The sequence below is a fragment of the Branchiostoma belcheri genome, unplaced genomic scaffold (genome assembly GCF_001625305.1).
Source record: "Branchiostoma belcheri isolate BF01 breed outbred unplaced genomic scaffold, Haploidv18h27 scaffold7, whole genome shotgun sequence".
NCBI classification, from domain to species: domain Eukaryota; kingdom Metazoa; phylum Chordata; class Leptocardii; order Amphioxiformes; family Branchiostomatidae; genus Branchiostoma; species Branchiostoma belcheri.
Genome location: NW_017804353.1, coordinates 4,483,693 through 4,497,730, shown reverse-complemented (window position 1 = coordinate 4,497,730; position 14,038 = coordinate 4,483,693). Strand labels below are relative to the sequence as shown.

The 14,038-nt window shown below is 40.8% G+C and overlaps 1 protein-coding gene across 4 annotated transcripts in view; it reads right to left on the bottom strand.

The window, feature by feature from the left end:
• LOC109484488 (collagen alpha-1(XI) chain-like) overlaps nt 1-14,038 on the bottom strand; it is a 74,359-nt gene that overhangs the window by 27,183 nt on the left and 33,138 nt on the right. For all 4 annotated transcript variants that reach the window (XM_019787767.1, XM_019787765.1, XM_019787766.1 and 1 more), the window contains exons 6-13: nt 7,296-7,472; nt 7,105-7,149; nt 4,448-4,486; nt 4,242-4,283; nt 3,514-3,576; nt 2,892-2,966; nt 2,292-2,390; nt 1,881-1,937 (exon numbers count right to left, since the gene is read on the bottom strand). In XM_019787767.1, the coding sequence (XP_019643326.1) occupies nt 1,881-1,937; nt 2,292-2,390; nt 2,892-2,966; nt 3,514-3,576; nt 4,242-4,283; nt 4,448-4,486; nt 7,105-7,149; nt 7,296-7,472 (597 nt within the window). The remainder of the gene's footprint in view (nt 1-1,880; nt 1,938-2,291; nt 2,391-2,891; nt 2,967-3,513; nt 3,577-4,241; nt 4,284-4,447; nt 4,487-7,104; nt 7,150-7,295; nt 7,473-14,038) is intronic.

Below are 14,038 nucleotides of genomic sequence, written 5' to 3'. Positions count from 1 at the left end.
TGAATTAAGCATTTTATGTATTGCTGGAGCCTGTATACTAGTATATGGTCCAACATCATTTCCACATTGTCGGCTTAAACAGACTGTGAGGTGATGAATATTCTTTTCTATAATGTTACTGAGAAGTAACATTATAGAAAACAGCTGTGAATTTATGGACTGTGCACGAATTAACTTACTTAGTAATGTTTTGGTGGAAGATATTGTTTAGCTTTCATTGAAGAATTACTGCATACTTTGCCCTCGTCTACATTTTGAACAAAGGAAAATTTAAAAATACTACTGAGGACAGTAGGAAACTTTGGTGGTATGACTGCATGCCTGAATCATGGCATTTTCAGTGCAGTATAGTCATCACATAACCTATAGGTCTGGTTGGTAAACAGTCTGAACTCAAGACACAGCACAAGCTAACAATGAGATGTGAGGGCATACGGAGTTGGAAAAAAGAGTGGCATTTTGTAAACATTTCAAGCTGTATAAACCAAGTGAAAGTTAAGAGAGCCATGCTCCTAAAGAGCTTACATTTTGATACTTCAGCTGTGATGTTTCCACTAAGGTTCAGCAAAATGAATGCGCTTTTTGGACAAAAAATATTTACTACATCTTACAGTTCTTGTGTATATGTACATGTATCCACCCTAGAACTCTTTTTCTCTAATTAGATTCTGCATGTGTGGTTTTGTTTTCTGTGTATCAGCTGCTAGGATTAGAATGCTTTACGTTTGCTGTCTCTCCGTGTCATTCCTCACAAAAGAAGACGTGACATGGTACACGAAAGGGCTCCTGGTTGGAGGTCCGGTCCTTATTCATTGTTTATGCAAAGCTGGTGGTCCCCCAAAAATGACAAAACAAATGTCTGCATATTTGGATGCAGTGCTTTGCCCAGAATAACGTTCCCTGGTAAAGAAAATAAATTCTTCCAAACATTTTTACACAAAAGAAATCCACGTATATCTGGAAGAGACCGCAAGTGACCCGACAGATAGACATACAAATACATGTAGTTCAAGCCAATAACTTAACATTTAAACATCATCTACTAAATTACAATTGTCTTGTATAGTTGATTCCTAGAGCAGTGCAAAAGCTGGCAACAATTTTTACCTCCCCATCAATGTAGATGATTCTTGGCTACAGCATCCAGCTTATATTTCCCAAACAAGCTGTCAACCAGCCAGAAAAGTAAGACGATACAGGTGTGTGGTTACACCTGTTTATTTGTTATTGGGCAGGTGTGCCCTCGTAATGGACCATACTCCCCACAGGTAAACTCTCCGGCTCACACCTGTGATGGACAGGACCTCCTGATTTCTTGGGACCTTCAGATCTTTTCCCATCTTCATACTTAACTGTGCTTTACTTCATTTGTTAAGTGATTTTCATTTTGGTACAATTAATGGACTGAAAAAATGATTGGACATTTTTGAGGGAGGGGGACCTTGGTGGTTACTGGAGTCATTACTCCTCTGATGATAGGAGAAGAAGGAGAGTGATTTGAAACACGAGACAATTACATTGCCCAATGTACTGCTATTCGTATAGAAATATTGTAGAGGAAAGGAATTTTCTTTCTATTTTGTCCTTCTGGTAAAGTTAAAATGTCACTTTTAATTCATTCCCCTTGCTTCTAACTGAAAGAAAACTCAGAAATGGCTGGTTAAACCTAAGAGACTGCAGGGTTCAGTGCACAGGTTAAGTACTGCAGCTATTTGTTTGATGTGGGTGGGAAGGGGGTTTGCATGGTCGACCACCTGTGTGTATCATATGGTTACAAAAGGATCAACATTGTGTACAGGTGATCAACTGCACCTTTGCATGAGCTTTAACGCTAGACCCCACTGTTTTCAAGGAGATGAATGTTATAAACCAATACTTACAGGAGGTCCGGGTCTTCCAGCAATGCCAACAGGACCAGACGGGCCAGGTGGTCCAATCTGCAACAAAAAGTCAAAAAAAGTTCTAGCTTATCTCTAGTAACAAATCAGCACCATAGACAGGGCAATGTTGCAATTACATAAAGTTTTTATTTGTCTTTGTTTACTGAATCAAAGACTCAATCTGAATCAATGGCTGTTGCAACCATATGCTCTAATGGCTTGAATATACAGGTTGTTGTGTATAAACTTTGAGACACATGCAGAATGCTTCACTTACTTACTTAAGTCAACCGAACCTACAGCAAAAATGTGTACAGAGTTGACTTCTTCTCCCTGCTCAGTATCAGACAAAATGTACATGTAGGAGCAGATGTGTTGAATCTAGTGTCAGGATAAGTCAAAAGTCAATACCATTCCTGCCATGATCTGCTCAGCCATGGCCGCCTCGTTACAGCCGCCGGGTCCTTTGCTGCAGTCAGCGCCCATTCCCAGACTCCCCAGCATAGACAGCTGTCAATCAAACCAAAATAAAATTCTCATCACTGTACATGTAATATCATTAGAAGGGCTAGTTTTCTGTGTCTCTCTGTGAGTGTAGTGGAGTTGTCTTGTTGGGGCTTGAGTAACAGTTGGTAGTTGTTCAGAAGGGACTAGTACATGTGTAAATGTATGTATTTGGAGATCTTCCCAACATCTTCATTTTCCATTGCCTCCACCACTAAAGGACTTGTTTGTCCCGCACCATACTACTCACCTCAATAGCAACCATCATGATCAATAGTCATATCGTTCAGACTGTCAAGGTCTTTCAAGAGCATACACACTTGTTTGTGTACTGTAAAAATTCCCCAGGTAGTGAAGTAGAATATAAATTATATTTGCAGCATGAAGTAAGACTGGCAAGCTTCTCACCACAGACCTCCATTAGTACAGTAGTATGGAGGAGGATTTCAGTATTTGCCCTCTATAAAGCCTATTGATATGATTAAAACTTAGGCAAACATCACTCACAGGGATGGAGATTCCAGGGCCGGGAGGTCCAGGCAGTCCGTCAGCACCGGGGAGACCCTCTCTGCCGCGGGGGCCCTACAGACGGGAGGAACCATTGAGCATTCACCCAAATGGACACAACTAATTGTACCCCTAGCAATGTAAGTGACACGCTTCTGATTTCTGGACATGAGAAACACAGAAGACATTTTTTCTGTGTGTAATCTTTCTGCATACACTGTGTGTTTGACCATATCTAATGTTTTTCACCTGAACAAAGTCTCAAAGGGATGCTAAAAACTACCCCATATCCTTCTTCATCATATGTGTTCCTTATAGGCACACTATGTATTACAAACCTCCTGTGGTGTTATACTAGTAATGCTCCTGGAGGAGATTTGTTTGGATGCTGCATGTACCATACACACATCTTCAGTAGGACATTTCTTTTACATACTAACATAGTACCAACAGCTACTGGCATGTCGCCTGTGAGGTCAACCAAAATACATCTTGCACTTAGCTGTTAAATCTAAAAGACAACTTAGTTCCAGGACACCCTGAAGGGCAGCCATTGGACACGGTTCAAGGTCACCAAAGGGCACTATGAATGGAACAATGATGGGTTTATTGGGATGCCTACCCTTGGGCCAGGAGCACCAGGGTCTCCAGATGGGCCAGGGTAACCTCTTGGTCCCGGGATACCCTGTGGAGAGGCAAAGCAAATAAGGTTGCAGCCAAAACTTCAGCTCTGTAGCAAGCAAACATTACATGGTAGTCAATCTTTCAAATGCACTTAAAAAAGGAACTACATGTATGGAAATGTGTTAACACTTTCCTAAGACAAATCATAAAGTTTCATATCAATATTTATTTCTGCAAGAAACTTTGTTAAGAATGTCTTTACAATGATTGGTTACCATTTGTATGTTGTTTATGGACTTTTACAATTACACATGCTTGGAACATGCTCATAATGTATTCCTCTAGCCTGACCTCTTGTCCTTAAGTCCTTAGTTTTCATGTTATTCAAATATGTGTATATACAAATGAAGACAGACTTTGCTGTAAACATTCCGATCACACAACACAGCTGACAGGAATCCTGTTCTGTACACTTTGATAAACTGATTTTTCGCCCTGGACATGAAAGAGGAGACCAAATTTGGAGGTGGCTGGAATCCGGCACCCCTGTCTTGTCCACACTAAGTTGTGTACCTCAGTCCTCTATTGCTTGCCCAGTAAACAAATGTCGCACATAGCAACTAGCCACAACCAACGCAGAATCTCAATTTGTCACTTGTGCTTCCACAAAGTCTTTTTTTTTTCTAAAAATTTCAATCTGTTTCATCCACACTAGAGTTTACTTACAGGAGGACCAGGGTACCCACGGCTTCCTGGGATGAACATGCCCTGAAAAACAACAAAACAAGTTAACATTTAATTTTTATTTTGCAATATTTTCTGAAAGACTCTAAACATTCAAATAGTTGTAATCAACACCCCAACACACTACCATGAATATTAAGCTGAACGTCAGGAATAGATGAAGAGGTAGGAGGATGCAACATGCTTACAGGTTCGATGACAGCAGGCTCACCCTTCTGCCCCTTAACCTGAAAACAGAAAAGCAGAGGTTTTAGTCTCTTTCACTTACCCAAATATTACATTAAGTTAGTACATGTATCTGTAGTGACTCCTAACTCTGACAACTAATGACAGTTCTCACAAAAGATGGTTGTTTGGTTAGAAATTTCCAGCTTTCCCATCATTGAACAGAAGTGATCTTGGTGTTCTCTATTGGTCTGTATGTACTATGTATGTTGGGACAATTAACTATAGAAGAGTTTTCTAAAATGGAATTGGCACGATAATAGATTGTGCAGCTAAAATGTGCCGTTTATGGGAAAAAGGGTCTGGTGCAGAGAATGGGTACAATGGAGAAATGACAGTACATGCACATCTCTCTGCATTGCAGTGATTAAACACTTAAAAATGAAAAAAAATATTGTTTCTAACACTTAAGACTGGAAACTGCATCAAATCAAAATATGATCAGGTTTTGGAGACAAGTCTAAATTAAAAGCCTGAATTCCAAAGCAGTGCTGCCTGTTTCTGGTATTGTTTTTGGCCACTAGTTAATGTATCCTAACCACAAACATGTGCAGCTTGCCCTTCTCAAACCACAGCACTTCTGCAGTTTTGGCTCCTCCCCAAGAGATGCTCCCTCTCTCTTCAAAACAATGCAGGATTTATCAATGCTCTGGTGCCAGCAAGGAAATTCACATCTATTTTGCTTCATGATTTTGTTTTCATTTCCCTGACAGTTGGTTTGGGGAAGCATTGTCTAATGTCTGATATCAGCAAATCAAACTTGCAGTATACTGACTAAACCTTAAGCAATGTTGAGGGAAGGTGAGACTTATGTCTATCGGTTGCTTTCAAGAAATTGCAACGATCAATTCTGGTTATCTTAAACATGACAACTTTTGTATGAGCACGTGGTTGACATTATGGATTGTGGCACTGCACTCAAGGGTCAGCAAAACACAGGACAAGAATGAGTTGCTGTCTTTAAACCCACCGAAAAGATCACCAGTGGGAGATGTATATATGGTCAAAGGTCAGTAAAGTGAGAATGGACAAAGTCTAGAGCAAACTTAAAGCTGGGAGTCTTGCCAATACAGCCAGGGGTTTGCATTCTGTGGCGTGTTTCTCATTACTTTCGCTTAAGGATGAGCAACTGGTCTTCTGAGAAATCTTTTAACAAAGACCACAGAAAGATGTTTTACCCAGGCCTTAGCAAGTATTTTACACACAAGAAAAGTAACTGCTGAAATACACAGGTGTTCTGCATTTCTTTTTTTTATTCCCTTGACACTGTCTCCCTGATGCTGACTCTTGTGAAACCAATAATTTTGGTGCAGATATGATCACACAGCAGGGAGATGGCTAGAGAGAAGCAGACTTTGGCATTTCTGTTTTGTTCCTCATCAAAAGACATGATTGACTAAACTATTCCAATTTCCTACATGTGGCACACATCTGTCCATTCCTTCTTTTTTGTAGCACAGATTAGCAACTGCAAGATCTTTGTCATACAAAATATTCTTTAAAAATTGATAAAACCAGTCATAAAGACTAACATGCAACTTGAAACTTTATCTCCATTATCAGTATGGCAGACTGAATATTGAAATTTGTTTTTCAACTATCTGCTTCTTCGTTTCAAACTCATTGTAGTCTATCAGCAAGCATTTTATACTGTTTTACTGCCGGAAATTGTATCATAATTTTTGCATGAACAATCCCTTTCTAAGGGAAATAAGCAACTGGTTCCTGCCCATCATCACCATCCCTGCAAGGCTCTTTTGAACAACTGGGTTGCACGCTATTCAACAATTATTCAGAACATTGCCTCTTTTGTCTGATAGCAGTCCTGGGCAAGACTGACCCTGGGCCAAACCCATTCACCATGAGAGTCCACATGTTGGGGGGAGGGGGGCAAGTCACTTGTCAATTTCAGCAGGAAGAATAAAGGTCAAATTACACCTTGTAGATGGACTGCTGGCTTTGGTGCAGCAAATGCCCTGAATGTGGGGGAAAGCTATTTCCACTTGAGGAGAAGCTATTTCCATTTCTGCTCTGTCCCATAAAAGCAAAATGTTTCCTGGCATCAGCTGCTACTGAAACTATGTTACTAGATTTCACTTCTGACTGATGGTGATCAAAAGAAATCTGAAGGATTGCCAATCATAAATATTTCAAGTTCTGGGTTCCCTGCCAGTTTTCAGGTCAGACATCTCTCGTCTAAACTTCTAGTCCGTTTAACAGATTGAGCAACCACCTGCAAGGGTGTTACCCTATAAAGCCCCATGCCAAAGATGTCAGTCCTAAATTTTCCAAAATTTCTGACAAAACCTGGGTACTTTGCCAATTTACAATTTGATCATCTTTCCTTTTAGGACTCTGATCTGCTGTGTAAAAAGGCCTGTGAGGGTGCTGTTCTTGAAACAAAAAACAATGACAGCAATTTACTTGATTGTCAGATTTGGGAGAAGAGGTTCTGTCACTTCAAAGTTGTTGGATACAAAATTGTAACAATCTGACAACATCTGATATCAAAATACTAAAGTTTGAAATGGATGTTGGATACATGCATTTAAGATTCTTGATTACCATCAGTTTTGTTATTGCAGTATCAAGCAAGAGAAACACAATCTTTCAATCTTACATTGGATTCGCCGAAAAGTCCGATTTCCCCCTCGCCAAAGTCCGTCTGGAAGACAAAACAGTCTGGTCAAGCAAAAGGTACAACCAGTCAAGTGATGCAACATCAATTCAGATCATCATACACTAGCTTAGATTCCAATACAATGTTAAGTTTTTAGTTTAGATACAAAGAAAAGAAAGAAAACTACATACTGTGACTCCTCTATTCAAGTCCGCGTCGAAGTCGATTTTGTCGAACAGGTCGAAGCCATTGCCGTTGCCGTCCAGTGTGCCAGTTGTTTGATTCTTGGGGCAGTCTGGGGTGTACTTGACGCACTGGTCGTAAGCAGCCAGGGGGTCTGGAATGATGAAGATGTCTTGTACCAAGCCCTGAAAAAGAGGAGCAATAACAGGATCAGTCAAGTAGTGTAACACATAACAACATTGGTTACATGTATGTTTCTGCTTTTTCAGAATCTGCACTTTAGTACCTGATACTGTAGTGGTTGGATTGTCAGCCCCATTCTCTACACAACAGGCATAGCATCTGCTGTAGGAGGTCCTCATCATGTCATGATGTAGATTTTGTTTTTTTATAGTCCAAGTAGTAGACATCAAATTGGTATATTTGGTGAGCTTTCCTTGGGACATCAAACAAAGTGTAATGTAACCCTTAAAAGTGGTTGCAAACTATTCCTTCTTCTGTTGATGAATCAAACACAGCAACATGGCTTGTTTAGTTCCATCAAAGGCGTTGGGTTTTGCATAGGACAAAGGCACCCGCAGGTGTGGTTATCTGGGCCTGTACCACACACAATGTTCCCATGTGACTTGACCCTGACAGTGCCCTCACACTCCTGTGAGGCTTCAATGGAACACTGGACATGCCACTGTCAACTCAGTTGCCTGTGTTGCCACTCCACCCTTGGTGGTCAGAAACTTTTGTCAAAACAGGAAATTAAAAATGTTTTCAAACAAAAGCAAACAGTAGACACAGAATTGCGCCTACAGAGTGCAAGTAATCACTTGAAAACAATAGTCATGCTTATATACTAATACAAAGAGTAACTCCTTAGCGCACATACCGATAGGCAATCTGAACAAACAAGACCAGTACCAGTACACCTACAGTGAATATGGTATGGACTGTAAATAGTCCTAGACTTTTTGCAACTCTGCAAAGTGAATGGTACACCTGTCCATGTTTTGTTAGCACACCATACAGCCATTCAGTGCGGCACTTTTTATTCTGTATGGAAGCGTTATGTAGTCTACACTCCAAGGTAACACAAGAGTAATGCCAGTACAGAGAATCCAAGTGCACTACAGGGACTGACAGTGACAGCATCCTTTCTGTGTCAAGGGAGCAAAGACTGGCGAAACAATGATCTCCATGTGTTGTCACAAAGCACAGATTAGCTTTACTTTTCTGCCTAATGCCTTTACACTCATTACCGGAACATCTGAGAATTTAACAGCTCTCCTGAACCGTCTTGGCAAGCCAAGCCTCGAGCAGCTTAACTTGGAAACAGCAGGACTGTAGTCAGATGTCTGCACCTGTTTGACAACTTAGTCCTTCATTGCCAAGTTTGACAAGAACCCCCTCATTTTCAAGATACTTGACATCCTGCCATGTACCAAAGGCTCAAAATTCAGCTGATGCCAATTTGTTCCTCCCTGTCTTCTACTAATTCTTTTGTTTGTTCAAGCTCACTGTGACAGCTTCTACCCAATAAACTCCTCTATAACACATTTCTTCAGCCTAGCAGATAGCATTATGTTATACTTAGGATTAGACAACATTCATAACAGCTTTCTGGAGCTGCTTATGACATGTGTTGCTTCATTCGAATCTATTATAATCAAAATCACATTAGTAGATTCACCATTTGGCATACTATGAATAACTTTGGTGTTTGCACTTCCTCAACAGTCAGGAGCAATGGCATCATCTTCCATCCATGAACAGTGGAGCTCATTTCAGGTTCAAGTACATGTATGACTGCAAGAAACAGGTAAAGTCCTAAAATCTTACTACATGCCTGCAATGTATTGAAACATTGTAAATTTGGCCCTATCCTGAGATGCTGTGAAACACAGTAGCAGGCAAGGTTGCCCAGGATGTCATCCTCAATTGACCCCCCTTCCCTGATGGGCCCACTGTAAGCTTGTCAAAACATCCTGGCAGATTAAAACTATTTATAAGGTCTGTTTGTCTGGAAATCTGTATATGGAAACACTGCTTATATACTATTAGCATATCATGAATATCCAATAGACCTAGACCGGGCGAAGCTTTGATTGGTAACTTCATGCTCCTCATCTGCAGCTTGAAGAGAAGAACAACTGATGGTGTAGAGTGTAGACTGGAACATTTGCTAGTGTGGAAAGTACATGTAGCTCAGGGTCCTGTAAGGACATGCTTCCAGAGAGACATACTATAACTGTATAGAACTTTGTTATGTATATTCAGAACAATTACAGGCTTTACAGCCAGGAGTTGGTCAAGTACTCCACTGTTGTAATCCTATCGGTACAACTGTTCAGGCAAAGACATTAATCTTTTCAACTCTAAACAAAAGATCTACTCTGGGTCATTTTCTTCAAAGCAAATTGATTTCCATTCTGTTGGAGCTTGTCCCAAGTTTTCCCCATCTGTTCTTGGTGTGAGTTGCCAGCTGGGAATGATACTTTGACCTTTGGTTTGATCACAAGAGTCAGTTGAGGAGACCCTTTCCAAACCGCAAGTTGGCCATGGTCCCGGCAACCAAATCCAGGAGAACCTCACGTCTGCTCATTTCCGGCTTTGTCTGGGCCTCAGGACTGGGGAGACAGCTTAGGTTTATCTATATGGTGCCATCTCCGAGATCAGAACACAAAAGGACTTTGTACATTGTATTTTGAGACATATGATTGTAACACCTCAATGTACAATGCTAACTTAACTGCATCAAGTACACCTTATCAGAACATCCTTCAATGTCTAGTTAGGCCATGTTGGGATTTGATTCTTGGACCCCTCCATGATCAGTTGAATAGTAGTATGTAGGAGAAAGAGGAAAAGTTCTTGAATACAAGGCATCTAATTTTTTCTGACAGTGGAATATTAACAAAATCCAAGATAGTGAGCGAGGAAACATGCACCTTGATTTCACCATCCAGTTTGACAATATACAAGGAAATTGATACAGCAGGGTGAAAACTCTTCATCATCCAAACTATTTCAAACTTCAAATTCTGGATGAGGCAGCCATCACCATTGATGCTGCCAAAGATGTACCATAATGGAATGCTGGCAGGGATGCAGTGCCAAGTAACAAGGAAAGCGGATGTTCCAGACAAACTGAAAGGCACATACTTCATAGCATTGCCAACAAAGCTTAATAGCAAATGATGCACATGGACCAGGCCATTCACAAATCTGTATCATAGGTCTTGGTACTGAATGGAAACTCTGTAGGATTGTCATGCACATGTATCCATTCAAGTTATGAAATCTCAGTGTTTCAAATCTCTGTATTGATGGAAAGAATTTCTTTCAATTATTTTAAAATTTGAACTCCAAAATCTTAATATGTAAGTCAAGTTTCATTCAAGCAAATTCCACAGAGGTTTGATGCCAAAGCTTGCCTGATCATTATAAGCTCTTCAGCTCAACTGAGTTGCTGGGCTATAATAATTCCTGCCTAAGCCTCTACAACCTAAACAAGCAACTCTGTTGACAGGGACTGCGAAGTAAGAAGGACAGCTTCAATCAACCTGATCTTCATGTTTACACAAGATCTCATCAAGGCTTATCCTATATTGCAAGACTGTAGCACAACAAACAGGAGTTGTGACTCCCATTGAGCCTTATGGCACAACAACTGGTGCAGACTGTATGAAGTTGCTTTGGGCTTCTGCCAGAAGTTCTGGTCATCTATAAGTTGTTAATCACGGGCTTGAAATCTGCAGTATGAAAGGAAGCTGCTAACCATTACAATTGTTAGTGTGATGAAAGTGAGTTAAACATTGCAACTGTTCGACATTGACAGAGGTTACCAACGTGTGAAAATTCTTCCAAATTTTGAAAAGCTCAATATCTACATGTAGTCTGGACCATAACCTGCCAGTATGCCTGTCTGTCAGATAAATGAAGTGGAGGAAGCTCAGCATGGAATTCATCTATATTTAGCTACTTTTTGAACAGGTAATGTCCTAGAGAGGGTCCTGAGGCGGTGCAAAGGCTGAGCATTTGCCTCAGAACCAAAAGAGGTCCTTTGTTGGAATCCTCCGATTTTGTGCCCTTGGTCAAGGCACTTTACAGGATTTTCCTCACTTCACTCAGGTGAAAATAACTATGCCAGAATGACCACAACAATGCATGATTGTGGGCATTAAAGGAAGAAGAAGAGGACAGATAGTAGTAGGCAGGACTACCAAAGAAAGAGAAGAAACAGGGATGGATCCCAGGCTCTGCAGAAGTATCCCACATTTGACCCCATTCCTGCAGCAGGGAGCCCAGATTGGTTCCAGACACTGGCCCAGGCTGACCCAGTTGGGGTAGGAAGGTTGACATTTTTGTGGCTGGAGGTGACATATTTGTGGGCGTCCCCTGGGCCATGGATCAGGGACACTCACAAACTACACACAGCTTTGCTAAACATTGCCATGGCAACCAGGCAACAATCTGGAGAAAAGATTCTCCATGTTTCACAGTCTTATGTTTCCCAACTATCACAACAATCAACAACAACACTAATAAACTACACATGCCTTCAGTAAACATTGCCATGGTAATCAGGAAACAATCTGGAGAAAAGCTGATCCATATTATGTTATACTTCCCAACTATTAAGATAATCTACATCAACAACAACAAGGCATCTATAAATAGTTTCATGAATGAAGTGAAAAGCACACAACTGTGCAATTAGTAGAACCTGGACCAGTCTACTGCAGAACTTAAGTAGGGGGTGTTCTTGAGAATTTTTATGTTGTCTAGACGAACGAATGGAAGAGGGTTGGAGATTTTTTTCCTTATAATTGTGTGGTAGATCTAGTAAGACTGTTTTAAGTTTGCAAGTGTTTTATGTTGCAAATGTTTTTTTTTTTGCAGTCTGCTGAAGAAACCACTGACTGAAAATTAAAGCTGTATTTGTCTGAAATTTTAAGGAACAAAAAAGAAATGAAAGTAAAGTTACTGTACTAAAGCAATGCCTATAATACAAGACTGTTGGTTTTGTGTTCTGTGGGTTCAGCAACTCCCACCCTCCTTTCTGAGGGCCTGCATGGGGGTTCAGACAACACTGTATGCTAAATGTTGCGAGCCGGCTTCATGTTACGCTGAATTCAGGAAGCCTTCCCATGACGTTTATGGTAAATTCCAGGTAGCTACAACACATTACATAGAATCAAATCAGCAAATTACACTCAATGCAAAATGCGCCAATCACGCTCTATGTTGAATTAGAGCAGCCCGTCTATGCTCTAAGTCGTATTAAAACAGCTGATAAGCTCTATGGAAAAGGGCATGTAGGCCCCCCTTTCTGAGATATGGCTTTTTCCCAGCCTCCCTGGCCTGCTCTCAGCAGAGCAGGGTCAGGTGATAGGTGACACATGTGGCTCAGCCATGGCCATGCTAGGTACATATTGTGTTGTGTCTAGACACTGAACCCATGCAGCTATGGTGAACTCCCTTTGCCATCTAGCGCCATTCCTGCCATACCATAAAATGACACTATCAAATCCTAGATAAGAAAGGACGTTGCAGAACTTAAGACAACAAACCAGTCTCTAAAATCGAAAGATAATTATGAATCAATCAACCACCTTACAAAGGAACAAAAATGGACAGAAACAGAAGAAAGAAACATGCACAAGCAGCACTAAGACTATGGTCATTTTAAACCCCATTTCCTGCTTAGGAACAGCTGAGTAACTCTCTGACATGTTGTTTGCTCCTGACCCTGACTTTTGACTCACCATCACTGACCTTGCAAGGTACAATTGTACATCTCAAACATGGACAAGTGGATGGCTTAACAATTCATTAAAGCAACCAATATGGTAAGAAGCATAATTTTCCTTATATGACCATTTATGAAGAAGGCAGCTTAATGTTACAGTAAAAATCTGTAGCTTGCAAAGATTTTTTCATGTGGGAGCTTAAATAATCTATCGTACAACTTCATTACTATACTTAGTTACTGTCAACAATTTATTTTATAGGAATACAGTCATGCTGTAAACTTGGACCATGTGGAACATGGTTTTGATTGACATTGAGGTCTCAGGTTACTTTAATTTCATCCAATTCCAATTAACCCCCATTACGGTCACCAGCCCTGGTCCCCGCGAAACTGTCAAACAGTGGAAGGGATCCCATTATTTACAGGCCGTTGCCATAGGAACGGGTAGATCTACATCAGACACGGAAGTTTGGCAGGAAAGAATCAGGATTCCATCTCCTGCCTGGGTTGCCATGGCAACAGATGAGAGGTACTTGAAGATGAGGCTGTGCAGTGGTGAGGAGGGGAAGGGATAGACAAGACCGCTTCTTGCACCTCTAAAGTGGTGAATAGTGAGTGGTGAAGGGACAGGAAGTCCTCAGAATGTCAGCAGCATTTCTTGTGTAATCCTATAGCATTCCGGCCATGCAGACAGGAACTAGACTTGGTAACCACCAGCTGATTGATTTCATGGCCCTCCTGTGGTAAATGCCTCAGATGAGGCAGCTGCACTTTATATACAGTCAACGAGACTCTCTAAACTGATGTATAGGTAGATACAATTGTAAATGTAAAGGTAAGTTGCTGGCAAGATTCATAATCAAGATTTGACTTGTGTGATATTTTCTGTGCTGAATCAGACAGGGAGTATATTCAAAAGAGATAAATACCCCATGGCCAAATAGTATTTTGGGTCAAGATTTTTTATTCTTAAGATTGTCTGATAGTTTCTGATGTGAAGTGAGT